The sequence below is a fragment of the Bubalus kerabau genome, chromosome 5, assembly GCF_029407905.1.
Source record: "Bubalus kerabau isolate K-KA32 ecotype Philippines breed swamp buffalo chromosome 5, PCC_UOA_SB_1v2, whole genome shotgun sequence".
Classification (NCBI taxonomy): Eukaryota; Metazoa; Chordata; class Mammalia; order Artiodactyla; family Bovidae; genus Bubalus; species Bubalus kerabau.
In genome coordinates, this window is record NC_073628.1 from 7,826,572 (window position 1) to 7,838,604 (window position 12,033).

Consider the following 12,033-nt stretch of genomic DNA (forward strand, 5'->3'; position numbering starts at 1 on the left):
ACTAAATGAAAAAGCCTGGTTGCGTTCCTATAAACTTTTATTTTTTAGATACTTAAATTTCATTATAATTTTCACCTGTCACAGAATATTATTATTTTGGATTTTTTCAACTATTAAAAAACAGTAAAAACTCTTCTAGTTCATGGGCCTTACAAAAAAAGGCAGTGGGGCATATCCGGCTGTGGGCGGTAGTTTGCAGACCCCGGTTCTAGATGGATAAACAGATGGCTTACGGACCAGAGCTGCAGCCTCCCATATCAAGATAGAGACAGGCAGGATCAGACATGTGAGTCCCTGATTCCAAGGTGGCAGGTATTGTCAGGGAGCTGAGAATTCATTATTTTTCTCATTCCTGGTCCAGTTACATACAGAAATAGCCAGTTACAGGACCAGGAGATCAGGCACCAGGGAGAGAAGAGGGTGGCTGGCAGTGCTGGAGCCAGAGTCCCGGGAACGGGTCCACTCCCATCTCGGGGTGGGAGTTAGGACAGATGCAGATGCAGGATTTCCTCTGCCCGCTTCAGGTACTCGGCCGCCTTCTTCTTCACACCCTCTCGGCGGGCAGGTGATGGGTCACCTGGGAAGACAGAACGGCTCAGCGGGTACCTGGATTCAGAACCCCTGGTCTAGCTCTTTACTGTCCACAGAACATCACCATGTGTCTTTCCCTGTTCCTTGGGAGTCAGATATATGCTCCCCATTTTACAAATAAGAAAACTGAGGCCACAAGAGATAAAGCAGCAGCCCAAGGTTACACAATTGGTCAGTGAGGAGCAATTGTGATCCTTGTTTTTCACTTTCCTCTCCCTTCACTGTACCATCCAGGATCCCAGGCCTGACCCTCCAGCCTCCAGTCTTGCTCACCAGGAACTCCCTGGAGCAGGATGTGCACGCCGTCCCGGTAGCCCTGCAAAGCGGCAGGGTAGGCGCCTGCCTTCTCGTCCCGTAGGGCCTGGGTGATGAGTTCTGTGGCTTGGCTCAGATAGGCAGGGGCGGGCTCTCCGTCCTCGTCGTCCTCCTCTGCTTGTCCGCCTGGCTCCCAGGGTTCCTGGTCCGGCCTTCCAGATTCTGCTTCCAACGCTGCCAGCTCCCCTATGTGGGTAGGACTGGGTCCTGCACCTTCTGTCATCAGATGTGGAGGACTCAGGTCAGATGGGCCCTCTTTTACCCTGGGCCTGCTGCCCAACCCCAGACCTCTCTGGCCCACCAACCTGCCCTGGGTTTCTCAGTGCCTGAGCAATCCAAAAGCCACTTGTGCATAGCACACTAGCCATGATCTATTTGGTTGGTGGAGTTTGTGTGCTTTTGTAAAAATAGTCTTACTTCCCTAATTCTTTGTTTATAGTGAGATAGAGTTGATTTACAATATTATATAAGTTTCAGGTGTACAACGTAGCCTAACTCTTTGTGTGCGTGCATGCTCAGTTGTGTCTGACTCTCTTGAGACCCCAAGACCCGCCAGGCTCCTCTGTCCATGGGATTTTCCAGGCAAGAATACTGAAGTGGGTTGCCATTTCCTACTCCAGGGGATCTTCCCAACCCAGGGATTGAATCCAGGGGTCCTGTGTCTCCTGCATTGCAGGTGAGTCATTATTAACATTTTACCATTGAGTCATCATTAACATTAATTTGCAAGCTCCGGGTCACTGGTTCTACTTCCCTCCCGACTACAACAAATCCAAGAATTTCCTTCACAAAGTTTAATTGAAGGATGCTAGGCCAAGCATGCCAGGTCAAGGGTAGAAATGCTCCAAGCTTTGGAATCTTAGAATAATGGATCCAGAGAACCTCCAGGCTTTTTAAAGTCTTTCAATTTCAGCTGAGGCCCCAAATGGGAAGAAGTGGGTGGAATATATTCACACATTCCAGAGAGAAGGGCTCATATATCCTCTAGGACTGGCAAGGAGATGGTCAAAGATTCCCTCTGTAGATTCCACAAAAGAAGGCTAGCGATCTGGTGAACCTTGGATAAAAGGGCCTTTAAAGGGAAGGTGCAGGACTAGGAACCACCACTGCACACCACTGGCCTGGAGAGGGAAGGGTGGGCCTCTCTAGAGCCCCACCAGAGGGACCCCATGTGGAGACCAGGGGCCTTATAGGAAGGTAAGGTGACATTTCACTTTACAGTTGGGCTACAGCCCTTCCTGTGTTGCTCATGAAGCAGAAGACAGAAGAGATCTTGGGACACCCTAGTACTTGAGTTCAAGAGCCTGGTGTATGTGATGAAGAGAGAGAGAGATGAGTGCCAGCCCCTCACCTGGAGAATTCTGATGGTAATAGGTTGGCTGGACGAACCCACAAAGTGGGGCAAAGACAGGAGGCAGCATCTGAGCAAAGTGCCCCTCCAGCTTGGTGGGGGTGAGGATTTAGGGGTTTTTCCATGGGCCGAGGGAACATCTTATGGGAGCTGCCTTTGAAGAGTCTTGCCAGGCTCTTGCCTAAGTACCTGGGCACTGGGCATCCCAGAAGGCTTGGCTGGGGCCAGGCAGAGTGCCTGGATCCTGCCTCTCTGTAGCTGGGTTCATCGGCCATGGTGACATCACCCCTGCCTTTCTCCTCCAAAGGACATTCCTCACACCCTGGTTACCATGGCCGGGGGCCCAGCCACCAATCAGGCCCGAGTTGCGGGGGCAGGGGGCGCAGGGTGAGGCTGAAAACTGGATGCAAGACTGAGGTCCTGGTTTGGATCGGACCCCAGAGCAAGAGAACTCAAGTGCCTGAAACAATCAGAAAGCCAAGGGGCTGCCCAAGAGGTCACCAAAGGGTAGAGAAGGCAAGCCAACAAAACAGGCTGAAAAAGACAGCTGAGGAAGCCAAAATGAAACTGTCATGATGATCCAAAGTGCAATTGACCACTTCAACACCCTAGCTGCAGTAATAGCATAAACTCAGAGAATTTTAAAATGAAAAGATCCTGAGTCTCAGAGCTGGGGACTGTGAAGCTCCTGATCTGACAAGGAGCTCAGGACCAGGGCCTCCATGGGGGGCCCTTCCACGTCTGGTGCCCTCACACGCCAGAGGCTGCCCCAGGGGCTTCCTCTGCTGTCCTTGGAGCCCAGACCTCACTGCCCTTCACTGACAGGATCTACAGCCTTCAGATCTACAGCCAGACCCTGAGCCAGCCAGGAAACCTTCACCTCGAGCTTCGAGTGAAAGAAGTCAGACCCTCCCAGAGCAGTGTGACACCCTGCTGGTTCCAAAGCATTCTCAGGGAGAGGATCCATGGTGGGAAGCGGCTCATTTCCTCTACAGTTGCTCACTGTGCTGGAGTACCCAGCTGCCCAGGGCAGCAACAGCACCTGGGAAGGGGCAGTTCAGTTCAGTTGCTCATTCATGTCTGACTCTTTGCAACCCCACGGACTGCACCACGCCAGGCTTCCCTGTGTATCACCAACTCCCAGAGCCTACTCAAACTCATGTCCATCACGTCAGTGATGCCATCTCATCCTCTGTGGTCCCCTTCTCCTCCTGCCTTCAATCTTCCCCAGCATCTGGGTCTTTTCAAATGAGTTGGTTCTTTGCATCAGGTGGCCAAAGTTTTGGAGTTTCAGCTTCAGCATCAGTCCTTCCATGAATATTCAGGACTGATTTCCTTGAGGACTGACTGGTTTGATCTCCTTGCAGTCCAAGGCACTCTCAAGAGTCTTCTCCAACACCCTCCTTGGGAAGGGGCACTGCTTCTAATTCTCATCAAAGCCACCTTTCGCCCACAGGGGGCGCCTTTCTCGGATTTACACAGGCAAGGTGCAGCTGGTGGCTATGCCTCCCTATGGTAAGGACCTCCTGCCCAGCTCCAACCCCTCACCCTACCCCGACCCGATTCATCCCAACTTGTTACCTTCCTTGGAGAAGGGGTCGAACAGGGCAAGCTCAGCCTCGGTGAGGGGGCCTCGGGCAGGGGAATTGGATGCCTCCTCCGTGCTCCCACAGTTAAAGAGGAGATCCAAGGCCTCCTGAGCAGGGCTGGATGGTGGCGGGTCCGCTGAGGAACAGATCAGTGGGGACATTCATGCCTGCTTTTATTATTTCCCAGCTTTCAAAATGTCATTACCCGCTTACTGAAGCCTTGCAGCAACCACGGGCATAGACAATTCCATTCTTAAAGTTTGTGCCCATTTTACAGATTAACAAACTATAGCCCTGAGAAGGAAAATGACCTGGGCAGAGTTCACCAGCAGGATAGTGGTAGAGGAGTCGGGAAAGGCTTTTCACTGAGGACAGAGTGGTTCCCACTCCCCATACAGACAGGCTTTGGACCCTCCACCCTGGCTCGCTCTCCCGCCCCACGTACCTGGCACCTCCAACTCCTCAAGGCCCCTTCTCTCTGCAGGAAGCGGCTGGGGCAACCAGGTCTCATGAGGCTGGACCCGGGGCTCGTCAGGCGGTGGTGTGGGAATCAGAGGGGGGGGCAGGATGTGCAGGTCTCTGGACACCTCGGAGGGCCGTGTCACCTCCCCACCCTGCACGAGAGAAAGACCAGCTGGGGGAGTCACAGGGGACAGCCTGTGGGCAGGTACGCTTCCCAGGTGCTGAGGACCGGGGAAGAGCAGGCGCACATACCCGGAAGAACTCCTTGAGTTGGGGGCTGTTGTTGAGCGCGGGGATGTGCACAGTGAAGCGAAGCAAGTCCTCGGCCCCCTTTCGCCGCTCCTCAATCACCGAGGCTTCAAACCGGCCTGCACCCGCCAGGACAAGGGACAAGGAGACAACAGTGACCCACGGGGACTTCTGGCCTCCAGGCCACTTTTCCTGGTCCTGCCTGAGAGGATCTGAGCAGCCCCCTGGCCCCTACCCCATTCTCCCAGAAATCCACCTTGGCTCTGCCTGGGGCAAGGGTCTCGCAAGGAGGGACCTATCTCCCTATTCATCCATTTACCAGATGAGTATTAAGCACCTACTATGTGGTTGGTTCAGGAGGCAAATGAGAGCAAAGCGAGGTCTCTGCCCTCATGGTTATTACATCCCATACAGGGGGAAGCAGGCAACCAACAAGAAACAAATAATTTCAGATGGTTTCAATGTATTAGGGAGGAAAGTAAGACTCAGAGCGGGGAAGTGACTTGCCCAAGGTCACACAGAAAGTAGCCCCGTGTTTACAGCTTCTCTGCTCGGTTCCAGGCATCATGTAGAGTTATTTAACGCTGGGCTAGTTATCGTGCTGCCAGGGGGAGTTATCCCACTGCCTGGCATAATTTGCTAGCGAGGACCTTTCACCTTGCTACACAAGAACATCTCCTGTGAGTCCAGAGACACAACTAACAGACCAGCCCTGTCTGGGAGAAATATAATATAAGCCTCATATGTAATTTACAATTTTCTAGGAGCTGCATTTAAAAAAAAAATTAAAAGAGACAGATTAAATTTTAATTATATATTCTGTTTAACCCAGTATATCCAAAATAGTCTCATTTGAATATATAATCAATATATCAACTATTGAGATAGTTTACACTGTTTTTTCAGTGTATTTGACCCATAAACACATCTCAGTCCAGACTAGCCACATTTCTGGTGCTCCTCAGCCATAGGTGGTTCATGGCTGCTCTTTCTAGACAAGTGCAGATCTAGAAGAAACACCAGGTTGTGGCTTGGAGTTCTGGCTCAAGCCCCTTCATCCTGAGCCTTAGTTTCCTCATCTTGAAAATGGGGCTAATGAGGACAGGAATTAATATTAAAGGGCTCAACACACAAAAAGGGCAGAGCCATTTTCCCATGTGTAAAATGAGACCGTCTCTAATGATCCCTGGGTCAGGAAGGTCCCTTGGAGGAGGGCATGGCAACCCACTCCAGTATTCTTGTCTGGAAAATCCCATGGACAGAGGAGCCTGGCGGGCTGCAGTCTATGAGGTCACAAAGAATCAGATACAACTGAAGTGACTTAGCACACACACACACAAGGGCCCTTCCAGTGGTCTGAAACACATCTTTGCCAGGAGTTTCAGACCCGTTCCATCCAGCCCTCAGCAGCAAGTGTCCCCTTTGCCCAGTGCTGTCTCCATCTTTGGCCTGAATGCCTGAATCAAGACTCACCAAACACCTGGCCGCGGGGGAAGGCTGGGAACTCCTCGAGGCGGCGGAAGAGGTTGCGGTGGGTGTAGGCCAGGTCTCCGTGCAGCTTTCGAAAGTCACTGTACCGCTTCCAGACCACCACCTAAGAGGGACACGTGACTTGACTGGGCTGAGCAGTGGTGGGACGCGGCCTTCGCCAGCCCCAGCCGGGCTCCAGGCTGTGTGCGCGTTAGGGCACAGCAGCCCCTCCTCCCAGGGAGAGAGGGGCGCTGGTCTGTGCAGTTACCAGTGTCCCTGCACTGGTTTTGGATCTGGAATCGGGAGATGGTCCCCTTCCTCCTATGAGGCTCACCTCTTTGACATCCTCCGGGTCCCTCTTTGAGATGAACTGAGGAAGAAAGGCAAAAACCAGTGAGACCGACATCCATCCCCTGTGAAAGATGGCCCAGCTAGCTCCCAGTCCCCTTCAGAAGAGCAGAGCCCTTCAGCCAGTGGTATCAAGGGGTCCTGGTTTAAGGCCCTGAGTATAACTTTGAGCAGTTTTTGTACCATGTACCTTAGTTTCTTCATCTGTCAAACTGTTACCGACCTGGGTCCTTGGACTCTTTAATCAACAGAAACTGATGAGGCTGGCCGAGAAAATCAGGCAAGGCGTTAATGGAACCCAGATGCAGCACAAGGGATGGAAAACAAGCGACAGGGACCCTTATGCACTCTCTCCGAGGAGGGCTGGCTGGTTCCTTAAATGGTTTGGGCCCGAGGGGTGGCTTGAGTGATCAGCTCATCCCCTTGGTGGTGCGGTGTGCAGGCACCATGCACAGCACCCTGCTTTTGCGCCAGAGGCACCTCTGAAGTGGCAGTAGGTTTATGGCCTTATTGTATCTCATGGTTCACAATTGCTTAGACTTAGCATGCAAGCAGTTATTTTGAGTCCCTTATAGCTTCTTTTTCTTTTTAAAAAATATCTATCTAACTATTTGGGCTTTCCTGGTGGCACAGATAAGAAAGAATCTGCCTGCAATGCAGGAGACCCGGGTTTGGTCCCTGGCTCGGGAGGATCCCCTGGAGAAGGGAATGGCTATCCACTCCAGTATTCTTGCCTGGAGAATTCCATGGACTGAGGAGCCTGGCGGGCTACAGTCCATGAGGACGCAGAGAGTTGGACACAACTGAGCGGCTGACACACACCTTCTGTTTACGTGAGTATTTACCTGGCTGCACCAGGCCTTAGTTGCAGAACACGGAATCCTTTAGTTGTGGCATGCAGATTCTTAGTTGCTGCATGTGGGACCCAAATCCCTGATCAGGGATCGAACCTGGCCCCCTGCACTGGGAGTGTGGAGTCTTAGCAACTGGACCACCAGGGAAGTCCTAAAAGTTTCTTTGTATTCTGTTTGTCTAAGGGCAAGTGTAAGTACTCCAGTACAGGGTCCCAGGTCCCAGCCAGTCTCAAAATGGGGGGAGCCCTAAAGGCCCGTCTAGAGGGCTCCATCCTCAACCCGGCTTTTATCTCACTTCCTTCAAAGGGTAAGCCCCTGCATCTCTTTCTGAAACCAAAGACCTCCAAGTTCTCTAAAGAATGAGGTTCTGTCCCAGGAGCCACCCCTCCGTTCAAGGAGGAAGCTGCTGTGGGTGAACACTCCTGGACACGGAAGAAACCTCACGGGGGTTGTGAAGAGCAGACTGGTGTCTGAGACGGAAAAAAGACTCCATTTTCATTAGGGCATGCTCATAAGAATTAAAAAATAACATCCTACAGCTTGAAGTAGCTCTGACAGTTTCCAAACATCTCCAATTCATTATTCTACATCCCAGGGAGGCACGTATGATTCACATGCCCATTTAGGAGATGAGGAAATGGAGGCTTAGAGAGGGCTTCTGACCTGTGGGGGGACTGCTAGCATTGAAACCCTGGCCTTTGCTTTTCACAACAGGCTTGCTTAAAATATTTTGGGTAAAATAAACTATATTGAAAAACCATTGAGGAATATATACCTGACAAAGGACTCCTTTCCACGATATATAAATAACTCCCATGTGTGTGCTTAGTCATTCAGTTGTGTCCGACTCTTAGCAACCCCATGGACTGTACCCCACAGGCTTCTCTGTCCATGGGATTTCCCAGGCAAGAATACTGTAGTGGGTTGCCATTTCCTTCCCCAAGGGATGTTCCCAACCCAGCGATTGAACCCATATCTCCTGCATTGGCAGGATTCCTTACTACTAAGCCACCAGGGAAGTCAAAAGTACCCCTATAGGTACATATATACACAGAATATTACTCAGCTATAAAAAAGAATGCAATAATGCCATTTGCAGTCACATGGGTGAACCTAGAGTTCATCATACCAAGTGAAGTAAGTCAGAGAAAGACAAATATTATATGACATCACTCATATGTGGAATCTAATTTTTTTTAAAAAGTTGCAAATGAACTTATTTACAAAACAGAAATAGATTTACAGATATGGAAAACAAACTTATGGTTACCCAAGGGGAAATGGGGGAATAAATCAGGAGCTTAGGATGAACACACACACACTGCTATATATAAGATAGATAACCAACAAGGACATAGTGTATAGCACAGAGAACTCTACTCAATATTCTGTGATAAACTATAAGAGAAAAGAACCTAAAAAAGAATATATGTATCTGTGTAGCTGAATCACTTTGCTGTACACCTGAAACTAACACAACATTGTAAATCAACTATACTTCAATAAAATTAATATAAAAAACAAACAAGAAGGGGAAATCTTGTAGTTCATGTAAGGATTATTGGAAACAAAGTATAGAAAATAGTAAATTAAAAAAAAGAACGTTCTATAAATGAATATCAAAAAGACAAACAACCCAACTTTACAAAATGGACAAAATACTTGAACAGGCAACTCCCACAAAAGAAGATATTTGAATGGCCAAAAAGATAATGAAAATATGGTCTTTAGTCCTAAGAGAAATGCAAATTTTAATATCCCAGTGAAATACTACACACCCACCAAGAATGGCTAAAATTAAAGATGCTGATGATATCAAGTGTTGGTGAGAATGAGAGTATAAAATGGTACAATTACTTTGGAAAACTGGCAATTGCTAGGAAAAGTTACACATATGCCCAGCAAATGACCCAGCAATGCCCAGGTACTCTCTTTTTTTCAACTCTTACTTATTATTGAATTATAGTTGATTTTGAACTTATTTTTAACTGTGGTATTGGAGAAGATTCTTGAGAGTCCCTTGGACTGCAAGGAGATTCAACCAGTCAATCCTAAAGGAAATCAGTCCTGAATATTCACTGGAAGGACTCATGCTGAAGCTGAAACTCTAATACTTTGGCCACCTGATGTGAAGAACCGATTCATTGGAAAAGACCCGGATGCTGGGAAAGATCGAAGGTGGGAGAAGGTGACAACAGAGGATAAGATGGTTGGATGGCATCACCGACTTGATGGACATGAGTTTGAGTAGGTTCCAGGAGCTGGTAATGGACAGGGAAGCCTGGCATGCTGCAGTCCATGGGGTCGCAGAGTCTAACTGAACTGAGATAGCTGATTTACAATATTCAGGTGTATACACATACATAAATAATCTTTTTCAGATTCTTTTCCATTATAGTTTATTAGTTTATTACAAGATGGGATCCTGGTGGCTCAGACGGTAAAGAATCTGCCTGCAATGCAGGAGACCTACGCTTGATCCCTGGCTGGGGAAGATCCCTAGAGAATGAAATGGCAACCCATTTCAGTATTCTTGCCTGGAGAATTCCATGGACAGGGGAGCTTGGCGGACTATAGTCCATGAAGTAACAAACGGTCGGACACTACTGAGTGACTAATACTTCTTCTTATTACAAGATATCAACTATAGGGACTTTCCTGGCAGTCCAGTGGCTAAGATGCCAGGCTTCTATTGCAAGGGGCATGGGTTTGATCCCTGGTCAGGGATCTAAGACCCCATATGCCTGGGGGTGAGGCAAAAAAAGAAAGATATAGCCTATAGTTCCCTGTGCTATACAGTAGGGCCTTGTTGCTCATCCTTTTTTTTTTTTTTAAGATTTATTTATGGATTTTTGGTTGCGCTGGGTCTTCATTGCTGGGTGCAAATTTTCTAGTTTTGGGGAGTGGGGGTTACTCTCTAGTTGCGGTGCGCAGGCTTCTCATTGTGGTGGCTTCTTTCATTGCAGAGCATGGTCTCTAGGGCACACAGGCTCAGTAGTTGTGGAGCACTAGCAGCTGCTTTGTGGCATGTGGCATGTTCCCAGACCAGGGATCGAACTCGTCCCCTGCTTTGGCAGGCAGATTCTTAACCACTAGACCACCAGGGAAGCCCTAATCTATTTTATATGTAGTAGTTTTGTATCTGCTAATTCCAAACTCCTAATTTATTCCCCACCCCCCTTTCCCTTATGGTAACCATAAGTTTATTGTGAGTCTGTTCATTTTAAAATAAGTTGATTTGTATAATTGTTTTAGATTCCAGATATAAGTGATACACCATATGACATTTGTCTTGGGATTATCTTTTTATTTTCATTTTGTAAAATTTTTTTTTAATATTTGCATTTTTTAGATACAGGAATGACACAAAAGATTTGAGGAAAGACCATTTTAAACATCTAGGATTCTGCATTTAAATCATTTCGGAAGCCTTTACATTTCTGCTTTAACAGTTATTAATGCACCTGTTTAATAGTTGCCTACTTCAAAATTGTAAAAATACAAAAAAATTTACAGTGAAAAATCTTCCCCAATTAGTTCTTGTATGTCATTCTACAGATAATATTATACTGTTTCTATTTTTAATCCCTTTCATGATATCCTCTGTCTCTATACACTTATAACGTTATTACTACTTCATATACCAACTTTCCTCTTTATCTACTGACTTCCTGCTGTGACTGTGAAAAGACTTATTCCTTTATATCTTTTCAAGTGTATGAATTTTTAGTCACACACAGGCATAATTTTTTGAAAAAATTTATAAAGTAATTCAACTCCTTAAAGAGTTTTCATATAAATATCAAACAAACCAACAGACAAAACTTACTCCAAGAGACTGGAGACCTAATCAATATTTGGGATGAGCCAGTTTTCAAGTTAATTTAAAGAAATTCACAGCCTGACACCAAGCTGCCACTAATTGGGCGTGGACACACCTCACAGTCTGGGAACTGCCGTCACGCCCTTTTAAAAGAGCAGCGCCCTCCTGTGGCCCCGCCCCTTGATGGCTAAAGAAGTAAACTAAGGCCGGTTAACCACCCCCCCTCCTTAAAGGGGAAATCCATTCTGTCGTCTAAAATGGGAGCCTCCAGCAGCGTCTTGCCTTAAAGTAAAACACGGCCCCGCTCTTGTTAAAAGGGTAAAGTTCCTGCTGGGCCCCACCTTACCTGCGCCGTCACTTTGTATTCAGTGTAGCCCTTGGGGTGGGTCCGGGGGTCGGAGACTGTGTAGTGTCGCAGAAAGTCGTCTTTCGCCTGCCGGGACATGGCAAACAAATTGGAGCGGAGCTGACCGCCGGCCTCCGCCTCCTCCACACCGCCCCCGCCCCCGCCCCCGCCCCCTCCCACTTCCCCTCCAGTTCAGTCTTCCTGAGTCGCCGCTACGCCCGGGCCTGCGCCCTTCATCCTACGGCCCAGGGAGCTGGTCGCAAGTGACAGCGCAATTCTCAGCCAGGCGCTTGGCCAAGGGAGCGTCTAAAAAGTTCTCGATGGTTGGTAAAGCTGGAACCAAGTGATTTGGGAATGGATTGGGGAAGAGTACGGAAGGCAATGGCAACCCACTCCAGTACTCTTGCCTGGAAAATCCCATGGGCGGAGGAGCCTGGTAGGCTGCAGTCCATGGGGTCGCGAAGAGTCGGACACGACTGAGCGACTTCACTTTCACTTTTCACTTTCATGCATTGGGGATGAGTAAGGAAGGCAATGGCAACCCACTGCAGTGTTCTTGCCTGGAGAATCCCAGTGACGGGGGAGCCTGGTGGGCTGCCGACTGTGGGGTCGCACAGAGTCGGACACGACTGAAG

The 12,033-nt window shown here is 48.5% G+C and overlaps 1 protein-coding gene across 1 annotated transcript; it reads right to left on the reverse strand.

The window, feature by feature from the left end:
• Nucleotides 1-19: 19 nt before the first annotated feature.
• SNX15 (sorting nexin 15) lies at nt 20-11,550 on the reverse strand. Its single transcript, XM_055580864.1, has 8 exons — nt 11,399-11,550; nt 6,362-6,397; nt 6,031-6,151; nt 4,561-4,676; nt 4,292-4,460; nt 3,839-3,982; nt 865-1,122; nt 20-577 (listed from the first exon to the last, which is right to left on the reverse strand). Exons 1-8 carry the CDS (start codon nt 11,495-11,497, stop codon nt 483-485), a joined length of 1,038 nt encoding a protein of 345 aa, XP_055436839.1. The 5' UTR covers nt 11,498-11,550; the 3' UTR covers nt 20-482.
• Between the last annotated feature and the right edge of the window lie 483 nt (nt 11,551-12,033).